The 16,275-nt window shown below is 38.7% G+C and overlaps 1 protein-coding gene across 4 annotated transcripts in view; it reads left to right on the forward strand.

The window, feature by feature from the left end:
* Window positions 1–2,171: 2,171 nt before the first annotated feature.
* Window positions 2,172–16,275, forward strand: part of TMPRSS7 (transmembrane serine protease 7) — a 30,648-nt gene continuing 16,544 nt past the window's right edge. The window contains exons 1-6 of one of the 4 annotated variants that reach the window (XM_052705419.1): window positions 2,172–2,307; window positions 6,885–7,077; window positions 7,879–8,009; window positions 10,494–10,561; window positions 11,584–11,777; window positions 12,372–12,410. In XM_052705419.1, the coding sequence (XP_052561379.1) occupies window positions 2,257–2,307; window positions 6,885–7,077; window positions 7,879–8,009; window positions 10,494–10,561; window positions 11,584–11,777; window positions 12,372–12,410 (676 nt within the window). In that variant the 5' untranslated portion in view covers window positions 2,172–2,256. Of the gene's footprint in view, window positions 2,308–6,884; window positions 7,078–7,878; window positions 8,010–10,493; window positions 10,562–11,583; window positions 11,778–12,371; window positions 12,411–16,275 lie in introns of those variants that run through there. The other 3 variants (XM_052705424.1, XM_052705428.1, XM_052705436.1) reach the window with 3 other exon arrangements.

Here is a 16,275-nt window from a genome sequence, read left to right on the forward strand (position 1 = left end):
AAGGCCTGTTCTGTTCAATGTCTTCAGCAGTGATCCGAGTGCAGGATTGGAGTGCATCCTCAGGATGCTGGCTGATGATACTAAACTAGGAGGTGCTGTTAACTCCTTGGAAGGACAAGAGGCTTTGCAAAGGGGTCCTGATAAATTGGAGCACTGGGCAGTTAGCAACAGCAGGAAGTTCATCAAGGGTAAATGCCAGGTGCTGCACCTGGAACAGAGCAATCCTGGATGCAGGCACAGACTGGGAGATGAGTGGTGGGAGAGAAGCTCAACAGAAAGGAGTCTGGGACAGCTGACTCAACAGGAGCCAGCAGTGTGCCCTGGTAGCCAAAAGGGCAAACAGCATTTTAGTATGCATTAAACACAGCATAGCCTGCAGATGAAAGAGGTGATTCTCCCATTATATTTAGTGTTGGTGCTGCCTCACCTTGAATATTGTATGCTTTTCTGGTTTCCATAATTTAAAAAGGATGCTAAGGTCTTTGAAAAAATCCAGAAAAGGGCAACCAAGCTGGTAACAGGACTGACCGGAAGGTATGTCCTGTGAGAATGTGCTGAGGACACTCAGGTTGCTCCATCTGGAGAAGAGGAGGCCGAGAAGCAACCTCACTGCTCTCTGTAATGCCCTGAGGAGGGACACAGAAGTAGGTGCCAAGCTCTGCTCCTGGGAACTGATGACTGATGGCAGGGTGGAAATGGCACAGAGCTGAGCCAGGGGAGGGTCAGTTGGGAAACATCTCTTTACCATGAAGGTTGCCAAACACTGGAACAGGTTTCCTAAAATGCCTGGTGACTCATGCTTGTCAGTGCTCGAGAGATGTTTGGACGACATGCTTATTTAAGGTGCTTTAAGTTTTGGCTAGCTTTGATGTGGTCAGGAAGTTGGACTCAATGATCTCTGAATGATCCTTTCAATATGACGTATCTACATATCCTACTCTAGTTCTGGCAAAATTAAGTGTAATTTAAATAATTAAAAAATAAGTGGGAGATGGGAGCAAGCAATTATATATAGTAATGTGCACATATATATATATATTTGTCTATGTTACTGAAGTGTTAATGAGGCCCGGAGCTTGTGGTGTGACATTATATGGATAAAATACATTGCAGTTCTAGCAGAAATAACAAAAAACAGATATTGAAGACACTGATACTGTGCTTCAAGGCATAAGCCAAGACTAACCTATAGACAAAATATCTTAATTTACAAACACTTCATGTAATTGTAGGATTTCTTGACCCATAGGCCCATATTTGAAGAATTCTATTGCTAGTTACAGCGATGGAGCGTAGATTTTCCTTGGAGATTGTTATGAGGTCTGGCTGCATCTTTTCTATCTATCCTATATCTCTCCATTATTATGTTGCTAATGTTTTCGTGATGTTTAGTGTAGGCTTGATATATTCAGTGATAAATTCAGAGAATGTGTACTTCTTAAAAAATAAAATAAAGTTGCCCTTCTCCAATGCCATTTCTGAACTTGACCCAAGGAAGGCATTAAAACTGTTAATCACTTAAAAGCACAGACAGCTCTATAGTTAGTATTCATTGAAGAAAGTACTGTTTTACATCTTCTATAAATATTTAATTACCGAAGAAAATAGGATGCTACTATTATGGTACAAGTGACTTCATGCCTCTCATTACAAAAAAGGAGTCTCAGTTTGAAACTATCAATTTTAACAATATAAAATATGCTTATTTCTAGGTTACAATAAAGTAACTAATTTTGAGTCTTCAAAAGGTACCTTATGAAATTCTGAGTCAGAATGCTATTTTTGTTTGTAATGGTCATTTGCTACTTGAAGCCCTCTTTACTCAAGATGCTTACTTTTCCCCTTCTTTGTACTTGTGTAATTTTTCTTTCATTTGCATTTTATTTGGTATGGTTTTTATTGTTCATGGCAACTGATTTTGTTAGATTCTAATGATGCGTAGATTTCAGCACTCTGATTTGATGTGTTAACAAGCTGAAGTCTATTTCAGCTTAAAAAAAAAAAAAAAAAGACTATGAAAAGCCTGTTATATTCAGACTGATGTCTGAAGTTACTTGATAGCATCCTTCTAATATTCACAAATGAGCAACAAGGCAGATGAGATTACAACTGGAAACTCATCAAAGTAAATTGATGCCTCTTTTGGTCCTGGTCGTCGCTGTTAGCTGTCCTCAGCTTCAGAAGGAGAAGCAGAGCCTGGGGAAAAAGTGCAAGGCTTTCTGAGCTGAGACAAGCAATAAAACTAATTTTGTTGGAATGGATGAAAGAATTGATCACCCAGCAGCTAAGCCTGAAGATGACCTAAGTGTAAGTAGGTTGTCTTAAGCATTCTTTATTTCATATACTTCTTGGCATCTATTAGATCTGTTATGATCTAATTCTCAAGCACTAATCTTGACATTCCAAGATTTCCTCCACCTTTACATTTTATAGCTTAATCTCTAAAAGTCCATGTATGTTTGTATTATCTTCCAATTGTTAATAACATATACTTTCAGACAGCTGAAATAATGGGATTGTTAAAGTAACAACGTGAATAGCTTATAATAGTAACATGGCAGCATGTTTTCCAAAAACAAATCTATTTCTAGACAAGAAAATAAGCATTAGATTAAGTGAAGTGTTTGTGTTTTGTTTTGTTTTTTGTCCCCTGAGGTGATACAGAAGAGGATTACTCATGACAAAGAAGTTAATAAATAATTCAGTGATAGTCAAATTGCAATTTTAGCTGGAAAACACTTCTAGAATTCGGAAAGTAAGCTGCAGCAGCAGAGAGATGAATTAATAATTGTGATCCCTGTTCAGGGAAGATAACAGCTTAACTTCGCTACTATCTTCCTTCTTACAAACAGTTTATGATAAACTAATTTAACCTAGGGAAATATTTAAAATGTAGAGCACAGCATTCAATACTGCTCTGAATTCTGAAACAGTAAACTCTGCTGTAAAAGCCTTGATACATGAAGTGCATCTTTTAAAAAATAAGATTACCATTACAGTAGATGAAGATATAAACTGTTCCCAGTGTATACTCATATTCCAGTGACATCAACCCCATGTAATTTCTATTGATCCTTGACAGGGATTTCTGTTTCTATTTTTTAAAAATAAATCTGCCTGGTTTGGTCGACAGATATGAACAAGAATGAAATGTCAAGATTTTAGTACAATTTTTTCTTGGGGGGAAACATGATAAAAGCAGCAAGTGTACTCACTGATCTATAAAATGACTCAAATTTCAGATCTTAAACATTGTTGACCCGTGTTAAGTTGTCCTAGTGAACATCTGAGAGTGTAACTGAACTTTACAGGACAGAACAAAGCTTAAAACAAAAAAAACAGGCAAATTGTGTTTATCTTACATTAAATTGTGCTCAATAAGGCCTTACAAATACAACAGGCAAATTTGTCCTTTTTGAGAAAATGGAAAATAAGTACTGGTATTATACTAAACAGAAGATATAGGCCAGGACTCGTTCAGTTAAGTTTTTTCACATTTTCTTTGAGGAAATTATAAAGTATACTACTGGGTCTATTTATTCCAGTATTAAACTTACTCATTTCTTTAACTCCCTTGTGTACATTCTCAACTCTGCAATCAAAGGTGGCTAGCTGTTGTGTTTGACTGTGGGTCTGGCAGGACTTTTGTCATGATGAGTCTTTGCTTCTGTCTGTTTGGGTATACAGAGTTCTCTCATCTAAAGCATTGCTAGGACATAATATCAGGGAATCAGACAAGTGTAGGATGGTGACAGTTTCTGAAGGTGACCTACCAAATGCTATTTTCAAACAGATCAAAGCAGAACAGATTTCCTGGGGCCCAGTCCCACTGAGTTTGGAATAACTCCAGGGATGTGCAGCCTTTAAGGAGAAATGCTTTATTTTTGGTGTATCCAGATGGAATTTCCCCTGCTTCCACAGGTGACTGCTGCAGCTGTCTCTTCATTGTGCATCACAGAAAGAAGTGTGGCTGTGTGTTCTCTGTAAGACACTTAAGACAGGGAAATAGTAAGACACTTAAGACAGGGAAATATATGACTAGCATTACTTACACTGATTTTACTTACAGCTCTCAGATTTTCATGGTACAAGCTAAAGACCCTTCTAGTTTATTAACATCTATTTTGTACTGATGGGAGCAGTACTTCAGATGTGGCTCTGATAGCATTAGGCAGAAGGAAACAAAAACTTATTTCAGATCATATCACAAATGGCTTTTGCAAATGGCTAGTATTTATGCCTAGCACTTCCTGGATGTCAAGCTCCAAAGACATACAGTTTTTGTAGTCACTGAATTAATGTAGCAACCCATGTTGATAATTTGGAGTGCAGTTGTTGGATAGGTGCCTCCTCCGGTGAAATACAGTTGGTAGTGTTGAAGAATGAGCCTTGTGCCTACATCTTCTATTCTACGATAGTCCACATATTCTTGTACTGCACCTTTTGAGAGGCCTGTGAAGAATTAAACGATGGCAAGTAGCCTAGAAGCTTGTTGCAGTCTGTCTCCTCACTGCCTATTCCTTATAACCCTGCAGAGGCTACGGAGGCCTATTCAGCACTGGGAACAGCTCAATTTGCAGAAGATTTATCAGCCTGTGCTGATATATACGTATCTGTTCTGCTGTGAGCTCTCCTATTGTACTTGAGTAGTCTGTACCTCAGCAGAGGTAGCCTATCTGCACCTGAGCAAACAATGCGATGGTTGTCACTGGGTCACGTCAAGACACATTCCTGATTTGAATAGCTGGGAGGTGGTGCAACTCTGAGTGCGTTCCAGCCTACACATAGCATAAAATTGGCTGAAGAGTGAGGGAAATGCACTTTGAAAATGGTCATGAAAATTCAGCTGTTCTGAAAGACCACATCCAAAAATGAGCTTTTCCCTTGTATTTGCAGTGGTGAAGTTCATCTCTGTACACATGAAATCTTGAACCAGGTCTTTTGATCCACAATCTGTGGTGCACTTCATACAAGTCTTCCCACAAAAAGCTCTTGCTGCAAACTTTTGACAGGAGTTTGTTAATGCCTCTCTCAAGGAGATCCCACAGCTTTCCAAGGCATCCTTGTGAGTGCCTCCCTCTCACAAGCACAACATATTTTTGAGATGTTTCTTGAATCTTCTCTATTATGTGGCAATATTATGTAACTTATAGTTGTGATTTAAAAAGCAAACGTAAGTTTTTCTGTAGTTAAAATTCTAGATTTAGCTAGGTATTGTGGCCCTATTTATATTCATACCCAACGCACTCAGTTTTTAAGGTCTCAAATGGCCCAGGAACTTGCCAGCTAATCTCTGTGTGGGTAAGACAATGAGTCAACATGGAAAGATAGTTGAACCTTCACCTGATGTTGTTAGGAAATATTTGCAAGAGCTCTCCTGGCAGGAATTTTATGAAATCCCACAGATTTTCCCTGACAGCTCTTGCTGTGCATGCACCTATTGATAGACAGTATTTGTAGGCTTACATGCATTGATTTTTTTGCATGGAGAATCCATTTGTACCAAGCACTCCCTCAGGCTTTTTCATCGAAAGAACAGACAAAATGATGAATAATGTAGGGAATAGAAACTGCTCCAGTAAATGCAGGTATGGTCACATACTAGTCTTTCAAACTGAGTTAAGACAGTCAGGAGATATTCTGAATAGTTTGGGACAACTGGAACTGTAGTTCAAAAAAAAAATCTTTTACGGGGCTGCAGATCCAGATAATAACCTTGTTTAGGTTCTATCTCAACAAGGATTCTGTTGTTTCCTCCTGTTCACTGGGGAGAATTTCTTAAAGGAAGCTGGATATGCAGGAAGAGGCTGCCCAAACCCATGATTTTGCATCCTGAAAGGAAGCTACTATAGGAATAGCCATGGTCTGAGAAGAAAGTGTGCTTTATTTTTGGAAGAGCAGTGATGCTTTGACCATAGGCTTGGGAGGAAGCAAGGATAGTGTGCATGCATCTGTCTCCTGGTTCCTTAGCAGGGAAATGACAAGCATAGTACTGGGAAAAGGACAGACTATTTGAACACCTTAGTAACTATTCCCTTCTATTTCATGCAAAGGGAGGAATGAATGACTAAATGTGTGCCTGATTTTGCACCAAATTTGCATCACCCTAGTGAATGTTTGGGTAGTAAGACCACTTGCTAAGTTATGTCAGCAAGTTGCCAGTGGAAAGCTGCTGTTCTGCAGTACTTGTCTGTGTATACACAACAGTTTAAACCAATAAAAGGTAATTCAAGTTTGCCAGCTTTTTAGAAAAAAAGAGGGCTAATTTACACTAACAGGAGATGCACAAGGTTATAAACGTTTGTTCAGATGGTTAATTCTGGATTCCTATTGCATAGTAAGCTGTTATCCTAGGGACCATTGTGTTTTTACATTTCCTCTGCAATTGTCTAGAAAAAAAAACAACCTTGCTTCCTGACTGCAATTTAAACTGAAGCTGCATTAATAATGGTTTTGTATGTGCAGTAACAGATCGTATGGGAACTGCTGAGTCACAGCCTGAGCCTCTGATTGATCACCTGAGGCGAGCCATGAGTCAGCCAGAGGAGCACAGGTGAAGGCAATTCTCCTGTGCTGCCGGAAGGGGTGGAGCCTGGCTGCACCTCTTCTAGACCTATTTAAGAGCTGGCTACCAGTGGGGAAGGATCTCTTCTGGAGATCCAATCTGCTGGAGTTTTGTAAGTGAGACTAGGATATGGGTAAGCTTTCTATCTATTCTCTTTTTGTTATCGTAATCTGCTTTGCCAAACTCTCTTGTTTATTTTGTAATTATAACATCTTAATATTCTTTGATTATACACAGATGACTGTATGTGAGCTTCTGTTCTAGGTTTTTATCATTTAAATACTTTCACATTTGCTTGTTGTCTCTCACCTTATTTTAGGTAGCCAACATCTCAGTCCAAATGGTATCTGTGGAAGACAAGTTGGTAAAGAGGATTCTGGCGAGGAAAAAACATGGCAAGCTGAAGAAAAAAGAAAAGATGCTGTGGAATTTTCAAAACCAAATAATTCTTTTTACCCTCATTCTATTTGTTTTAGGAGTTGTGACCTGGACTTTACTGTGGCTCTTCATTGGTGAGTTGCAGAAAGCTCAGTCTTCTTTCAAGAGTCACTAATAACACCTTCAGTGTTTGTAGGATCTCCCTTGTCTTGAAGGCTCTTTCTTAAAGAACAGAACAAACAAATCAACCCTCATGAATCTTATTTAAATGGGACATGGAAGAATTTTGAATACCTTTGTTAGAACTTCATATGATTGCCTGCTGTTATGTTTGTAAATTCACAGCTATTGGTTTAGATATTGTGCTTTGTCTTTTATCAAGGGCTATATAAAGCGTTTCTTGTGTGCTAGCTAATTGTGCATATAGTTATGATAATTTGATTCCTCATGAATTGTGACTTCCACTGTGTTTCTAGGCCTGCTGGAGGCCAGGTAAATTTTTTGTTCCTTATGCGGAATAGGTTTAAAGAAGGAGGAAAATGTACGAAGGAAATACTTTTTCATGATCTGTAAAAACACTGGACAGGACAAGAAAAGAAATGATAGTTCCTGTGGAGTGCTGCCTTTGTGCTTGATGTGGACATTGAAAGCCTTGGCACTAGTACTGCCTAAGGTTCCTTAGGGACACTCCAGGATATGGATGTTGACATTGCCTTTATTATGCTTGTTCATTCATACCACTGTATCTTATATTGTGTGCACAAAGCAGGTTCTTAATTAACCTTCATATCGTAGCAGTCATCTAAATCAACTGGCTATGAAAATGTAGTGTTAATTTGGTAGATCTCTCTGCCTTAGGCCTGAATGGGTGGACTTAGTTTAGCATTTATGTGTTATTTAAAGAATAACTAGTTTGTTTTCTTTCTTTCTTGCAGTTCAGGCAGAAAACAAAGATGCGTTGTACTTTGTTGGGTTGTTCCGTGTTGCCAACATAGAGTTTCTCCCTGAATATAGGCAGAAGGAGTCAAAAGAATTTCTCTCTGTGGCACAGAACGTCCAGCGTGTGGTAAGATGAGTGGGCTGTTTGGCTAGCAACAAGTAGCAGGAACTAGAGCTGTAAACAGGAGGTGGAAGTTTCAGGTGCCATTCAGTCTGGTGTGGTATTCTGCTTCTTTGGTTTTTTTTCCTCCCTCAGAAGACTGCAAAGGTGGCTGTCTGGAGGCAGAAAGGAACTAGCTGCTTATAGCTTGTTATTGTCAAACTTTGGAGAGGTCTGTTTGACATTTACGTTTACTAAAAATTTTGCATATTGTCCCCCACAGATCTGAGTCTGTGAACAGAACTCTGCATAAACCCTTCAAAACTTAATTGCCACTTTCAAGACGTTGATAAGGTCTTTTGCATTCAAATTGGAATCTGCTGCCAGTCTTCTGCCTCAGAGCATCTACAGTTACACTAGAACTTTCATACACGTTTACATTTACATTTCTTTCTGATACCAGATATTTAAAGAGCATTATTCTTCCCAAATGCCTCGATCAGTCACAGCAGGAGTGCTCAGTGTTGTAGGTATACAGTTAGAACTGCTTTACAGCTGGAAAGGGGAGGTGTGCATCTTAATTACAAGCAAATTTACCTTTAAAGACATGTAGTGTGGACAGGGAAAAAATATTACAGTCTAGTAATGCAGCACTGTCCACAAAAGCATTAAAGCACTTATTAAAAAAACAAAACAAAACCTAAAACAAGTAAACAAAGTCAATGCAAATGAGATTTCTGAGTAATTGCTAAGTTTTTGCTATCTTATAATATGAACTCATGGTCATGTTTTCCTGTTCTATCTTTGATAAGAGGGATGACATTTTTTCCCCCTAGAAGCTGTCATGAAAGGCTTGAAAGGAAGTTATTTTTCTTATCGTGCATGTCGATGTCTGTTGAAGTGCTTTCAGGGCAGAGATGGAGCTGTGCAGGTATTGCCTTTTCCCACCCACAAGGGAGCAGCTCCAACCTTCTTTAGGCCCTACATCTTGCTCTTGTCCTGGCTTATCTTGCTGCTATTTCAGCAGGGGGAGGTGACAGATAAGCGGGTGAACTGGCAGTGTCACCACCTTGTACTTGAACATAACTTGGAAATTATTTCTTGTCTCTAAACTTTGCTTGAACTCACTGATAGGATTTTGCACTACTGATACAATGCATCTTGTTACCTGACTAGTGGCTAAAAAGGCTGGTAGGGATGCAGGGGATTTGAGTTTGTGAGGTTTGTGTTTGCTATTTGTCACTGAAACTCCTTTGTTTATGATTCATGGGTCTGAGATCCCCAGAACAGCAGCTAAAGAACCTCTCAAGATAGGATCGTTTCCCCTTTGATAGTAACAGCAGTGAATAAAATCCCTTGCAACCTAATCTGGAGAAAGATTGAGCTCCACCTATTTTAATTAGGCCCTTAAAAGAATTGTTCAGTCATCTTGTGTCAAACACCAAAAGTTAGGAGATAACAGTAATATGACTTTCACAGGCTTTGCCTCAAAAAAAAAAAAAAAAAAAACCCACCTTATTAGTCCCTTGGATATTAATGTTAACGATTAAGCTGCAGGATAGGGTCTGAACAGCTTGAGGTATGTGCCACCTGGTGGTATTAGCAGTGTGCCTCCTTCAACAAGAGGAATGAAGTAATGTGGTATCATCACACTCTTAGCTGAAGAAGAACTGGGTAGAACTGGGAGCATACTTTCCCCAAAAGCAGTCCCACAGCATGAAATGGCAGTTTTTCCTTCTCCATGTATATTGTACTGTATATTGGAAAGAAATACGTTAATGCTAAGCTGCTAATAGAGAAAATGCCCCGTTAATATTGGGATAAGGAACAGAGCAACCAAACAAAAAACACTGTTTTCTGGTGAAGGTGTTCAGGTGGTCCAGAGAGATTGTGGGGTCTCTATTCTTGGAGATATAAAAACAACTGGTTGTGGCCCTGAGCAGTTGTTGATGCTGCTTTAAGGAGGTTGGACTAGATGATTTTCAGAGGCTTCAAACCTCAATCTTTTCGTAATTCTGTAAAAATAAATATATATGTTGTATACTGTTCACTGCATCTTAGTGGTAACGTGCAAGTTATGAGTGTTTTCCTGAAAGTTTTTTAAGTTTTTTTTCCTTATTGTTTTCCTGAAGATTGGCAGTAAAGGTTTTGTATTTTGGAGAGATAAGGACTTTGTGTTTGGAACTTTTGGAGCAAAGAACGTGCACCCTTTTCAAAACTCTTTTTGTTTGGGAAAAGTGTTTGCTGTACACATCAGCTGGCCTTGTACAGGAGATATGATGTTCCTGTTAATACTGGACTTCATATTGGTGCATTGCAGAGCCAATCTGTCAATGTCTATTGCTGTATGTCTGGATATGTGTGCTGATTTTTTTTATTCTTGGTGAAAAAGAGGATATTCCTGGGAAAATCTAGACCTAGAATATCTCTAGATATGTCTGGTTTTTTTTTTTTTTTTTTTTTTTTTGAAATGCTATATTATCTTTATCAGCTTAATACTTTCTCTTTCAGATGAACTTGGTTTACACGACCTCCTCTTTCTCCAAATTTTATAAGCAGTCCACTGTTACAGAAGTCAGGTAAAACTGTGGCTAATGCATTCATATTTTTGCTGAATAATACATGATACAGTGAGCCTAGAAGAGAAGCCTGTTTTTGGTTGCTATAATTTAATCATTCTGGTAATCACTTGTAGTGATAGCAAAATATAAGTATAACCTGCCCAGTTGCTTTCATGCAAGTAAGGGCAAACTAAAGTCACTTCAACAGTTTGTTTTCTGCAGGGTAAATGGAAACTTAAGGTTAATTAAGTTACACAGAAATAATGTCCCTGAAGAAGTATGGTGATGCTTTGGCTGATAAGTCATCAATGCCCTCATGTTTAGCCACTCTAACGTGCTGTTACAAGGAAACTCAATATTATTTACATTGCGGAGTTTGATGTATTTTATAGGTGCTATTGATATTAAATTATTTTGTACTCACTGATGCCTTTGCATCCTTTGCAGGAGATTATTTTGCAAAATTCTTTGCTGTGATAAAGTATGTTTACTTTAGTATTAAAAGTGCAGTTGATGTGAATGGATTAAGTATCTCAATCCTCTTGAGCTAAGAACAGTTTTGGAACAGGAGTTTCTGGCGTATGGTTTGATTTAAGGAATTTTCTTCTCGTCTAATAGGCAAAGATTGATGTGACTGTATTTAGAATCTAAAGTATTACCTAAGTAGTGTAGAAATTGGTTCTCGCTCACTGCAGTACTCGGTACACAAGATGCAGTGAGATGCAGAGTTCTGCATTTCTGGAGATGGCAACTGTACCATTTCTGTTACAATTTTTAGGAGGTAATCCAGTTCTTACTCCAGTAGTTATGACATTTTTGGCAAACCACGAAAGCCAGAAAATCATCCTAGTGAAGATCCTCAACTGGGCATAAGATGTGAATTTTGGGGCTCCTTTCTTCAGAAAAGAAAACATTCATTGTATCAAACCAACAAGACAATTTGTAAATAAGCCATGTCGTTCAAAAGAAGCTTGTGTTAAGAGTCTAGCCTTCAGGAAACTTTTAATGTGGTAATAATCTGTAGGACCTTCTTATTTCAGTAACAACAATAATGGAGGCCTTCTTATTCACTTCTGGATCGTATTTGTGGTACCGCAGGCGAAAGGCCAAGCACTGTGTGAGGACTGTGTGGCTGCCATTTTAAAGGATTCTATTCAGACCAGCATCGTTAACCGGACCTCAGTGGGAACTCTTCAGGACCTTGCAGTTGACATGGACTCCATTGTACTAAGTGGTTAGTATTAGTACATGTCCCTGTCCTTGAAGGGGCACTTTTTTTTTTTTTTACTTTTTACAGGTTCTTTTACAGGTTCTATAAATATACCAACATTTCTATCCTGTGCTTCTCATGGGGGGAGAGGGGCTGGTGGTGTAGAAAAGAAAAGATTGGAAGTCAAATTAAGGTACAAAAGCACTCCTTTCTGTACTTGGAGTGTTTATCTTCTAATTCTGGAGCTAAGCCTGACACCTTGCAGCCAGCTTAGGTTTGGCTTAGGCTATGACTTGGAAGGTGTCAAAAGGTGATGGGTCTCTTTTTATTCAAGGATCAAACTTCAACCCACTCCACTGAAAATGAGACTTTTTTTTTTTCACAGCTGTATTAGAGTTAAATAAACAGTATACATATATATTATAAAGCTGCCTATTCATTAAGCAACTTGTATACACTATGCCATTCCTGTTTAGGGAAGAAATTAGCAGGGAAGAATTCAAGATCCTGTTTAATGTAATTAGTTTCACTGTAGGTTAAGATTTTTAGCTCTGTGAACAAAGGACAGATCAAGCTTTATGTGAATAAACCTCCCCGACTGACCTTTCTTCTGTGCAGCAGGTCTTCGGTCAGATTACTGGTCGACAACAGGAACAGGTAATTCACCATTTTGGCAGCTTCCTGGCAGAGGTAGATAATGAGTTCTAATTCATGTCTTAAGACTCAAAGGTACTTCTCAGTATTAATTTAAACTTTAAAAGGGTTAAATTCAGCACTGGCATTTCTTGCTTACTTGCTATTAGAGTGACCAAGAGTTTTGCATGTGACGAATACAGAAACTATCTGCCTTCATTTTGACTGTATCAGTGGCATTGTGGAGAATAAACTTAGCAATTGTTTGCTAATTACTCTGTGCTGAAAAAAAATATAAACCTGTTCTAATCTGGGCAGTGCTGAATTTAAATCTGTGTATTAGCTTTTACCCTGAACAAAAACAAAGCTTTTGTCTATCCTTTATGCTACTTACTCCCTTTTCTCCAAGGTTAATGATGCATTTTTCTTTTAAATGAATTCCCCAGCAGAAGTTAGTCCAAACAGTTCAATTTAGCCAGGGTAGGTAGTGGGAGACACTGCTTATATTCCTGTCTGATTTATTGTTTTAAACCTCCCTGTGAGATTCTTTGCTGGTATGCAGAGACTTTACAAGTAGACAAGAAGAGTTCAAAAGTAAGTCACAGCTTTGTTCGTTAGCACGTGCAGTAGATACTTAGAAAAAACCACTGCTAGGCTAAGCATTAATATACTAACCAATTTTGAGCTACCTGTTAAGTCTTTGATTTGGCAGCTGTCAATCAGACAGGGGCTTGCTGGTATCTCTTGCTCTTGACACAGGCTTATTCTTGTTGTCGAATCACACTCTTGATTTTTAAGGTCTTTATTCCACTCCGTATCTATGATTTTTGAGATATTAACTTGTATAAGGGCTGCTCTGAAAGTAATGCTTCCTATTTTATTATACTGGCCCACGAACTCAGAAGCAGATGTTGGTGGCATGGCAATAGATGCTGAACCTTCTTGTCAGTATTCTCTTACATTTTGCCATGTGAGAGATGGCAGTAGAGGGGCAGTCTGACAAAATGGGATCTGGCAGTGAATCATAGAATAGAATGACTTGGGTTGGAAGGGACCTCAAGGATCATCAAGCTCCAACCTCCCCGTTGCAAGCAGGATCACCAGCCTTCATATATAATACTAGACCAGGAAGTGAGTGTGAAACTAAGGTATGTCATTGAATTCCTCCATCTGAAAAAAGTGGCATCCACTGGCATTCATTAATGTTAACTGACTATTTATGGAGACCAAACAGTAGATGTGAGCACAGTGAGGCAGTAGGTGATACATATGGTGACACTGGGTCACCTGTACAGATGCAGATTTGTACAAGTGTAGCATGCAAGTTCTTGTTCATCACTGGTAAAAATGCATAGCTAACGGTAGTGACTCTGTTGGAAAAACAGCATTTTGTAGCTGAGAATTTACTGTATCAAATAGTGTCATTGCTCTCTTTGTATCTGTTGTATTTTTCAGGGTAATAAATAGGAAATGTTACTTTCAGAGCAACCTGCTTAAATTGTATTGTTGCCTTCTAAAACACCACAATCCCACAGATTATTTTTTCTTAGTATCCTTTCTCTTTAATATTTCCAGATGCTTTCTTGAACACAAATAGTTGGGAGTTTACATTTGTTTAAGATAGTTTCATTACACCTTGTCTGATGACATTAATCTTTCCAGTTATCCCCCCAAAAAATCTGGTAGTAGATTTCCTGCTATGAGAAATGTAGCATCTGATGATCTTTTGGTTTCTGTTTTGCCCTTCACAGTCAAGTCATATTAGTGCACTACAGTCAATCCTGGAACTAGCTATAACAAACTTAAATCCTTTTTTAGTAATTCAAATTCCGAAGTTCACAATTTATTGTAATATTTCTTTTGCACATCTCTTTATGGACATTTTAATTTCATAACAGAAATATATTGTTGCTCGCTTGCATAGCAATTTCATTTTCCAGTTCAGTGTTCCAGGACAGAGGAGTAGTTTCTTTTAAATTTCATTTATTTATTAGGATTTAACCTATTATCTTTCACATAAAGGGGAAAGGATGGCCTGCCATGTTCTAAATGTCTTTCAAAGACTAACAGTGCTGTCTGTCATAGCTGACAACTGCTTTCTATGAGTAGTGCTCATATCAGTGAAGTTGCAGGAGAGCAACAATATGAATTGCTATGACAGTTCAGAAAATCATGTATTGATGCAGTTTCATTTGCTAGGTTTCCTTGATTATGTCTGCTTAGGTCTGTAGAATATGGTGAAAAGATGAAAGTGGGATTAAGTCCATCCTCAGCAAGTTTGATGACATCAGGCTCAGTAGTGCCTTTGATAAAACAGAAGGAAGGGATGCCATCCAGAGTGAACTTGAAAAGCTTGAGAAATGGACCTACATGAACCTACCGGGGTTCAACAAGGCCAAGTGCAAAGTGTTGCACTTTGGCCAAGGCAATAGCAAGTATGTGTACAGTCTGAGAGAAGAACCAGCTGAGAGCAGCCCTGTGGAGAAGGACTTGGGGGTCCTGGTGGATGAGAAGCTTGAGGCAAGCCAACAGCATGTACCTGCAGCCTGAAAGGCCATCTGTATCCTGGGCTGCATAAAAAGAGGGGTGGCCAGCAGAGAGAGGGAGGTGATTTTTCACCTCTACCTATGCTTGTGAGGCCCTAGCTGCAATGCTACAGCCAAGTCTGGGACTCTCAGCACAAGAAAGACATAGAGCAGTTGGGGCAGGTCCAGAGTAGGCCACAAAGATGATCAGAGAGCAAGAGAATCTCTCCTATGAAGAAACGTTCGAGTAGCTGGGATTGTTCAGTCTGGAGAAGAGAAGGTCTGGGGAAACATCTCTGGGGCCTTCCAGAGCTTGAAGGGAGCTTTGGAGGGATATCAACTGTTTACATGTGAAGATAATGGTAGGACAAAAGGAAGAATATTTTTAAACTAAAAATAGGAGATTTAGTTTAAACGTTAAGTGGAAAATTTTCATACAGAGGTCAGTGAGGTACAGACTGCACAGGGAAACTGTGGTTTCCCCATCCCTGGGGGCATTCAAGGCCAGGTTGGATGTGGCCCTGGGCAACATGATCCAGTGTGTGGAAGCCCTACCCGTGGCAAGGTGGTGGAACTGAATGGTCTTTAAGGTCCCTTCCAACCTAAGCCATTCTATGGTTCAGTGATTCTGATTACTTCTAGCACCAGGGCTAGCTCTGAATTCTGTGTGTCGTGCTTTTTACCAGCAAAGAGCTAGTCACAGTGTAATTCACTTTGTAGCAATAATGACAGTAATAGAATTTTAAGGAATTTCTGTTGATTTAAAACTGGCTGTGTTAGGGGGCAAGAAAATATGCAGAAAGAACTACTATTAAAAAAAAAAAAAAAAGTTACTGGAGATAAAATAAAATAAAAAAAAAAGGCAAGAAACAACTATTTAGAGCTTTGGTTGAACTATTATAACTGTAATTGAACTTGAATGGCATGTGATTCTGACAAAATGTTCCCAAGCATTTATAGCGTTAGTTTCAAGATTTTAACTAAAAAGTGGAAGTTGGGCAAGGCCTGCCTCTTCCTGTCTTGAACATCTAGTGATTAAAATACCAGCATTCAATCTGAATTGATGAGTGAGTGCAAATTTTCACAGTGCTCTAATTGAAGTTCCATTAATGTAACTATTTCAGACACTTGTCTCCTTAGAAGATAGAGATTCATGCAAATATTTACTGAGTTTTATTTTTGCTAATTTGCTTGTTTGTTCCTTCTCACCTTTCCAAGTGCTATGTTAAGAGTTCTAGGTATGACCAAACAAAAAAAATCCCTAAGCATTTTGCTGAATGGGGACTGCCGTATTTAATTGAAACAACCACCTCAATATATTTGACTTGAAAGCCTTGCTTTATTCAGCTCAGTTTGAAAATTGT

This window comes from Tympanuchus pallidicinctus, unplaced genomic scaffold (assembly GCF_026119805.1).
Source record: "Tympanuchus pallidicinctus isolate F22 unplaced genomic scaffold, pur_lepc_1.0 scaffold10, whole genome shotgun sequence".
Taxonomy (NCBI): domain Eukaryota; kingdom Metazoa; phylum Chordata; class Aves; order Galliformes; family Phasianidae; genus Tympanuchus; species Tympanuchus pallidicinctus.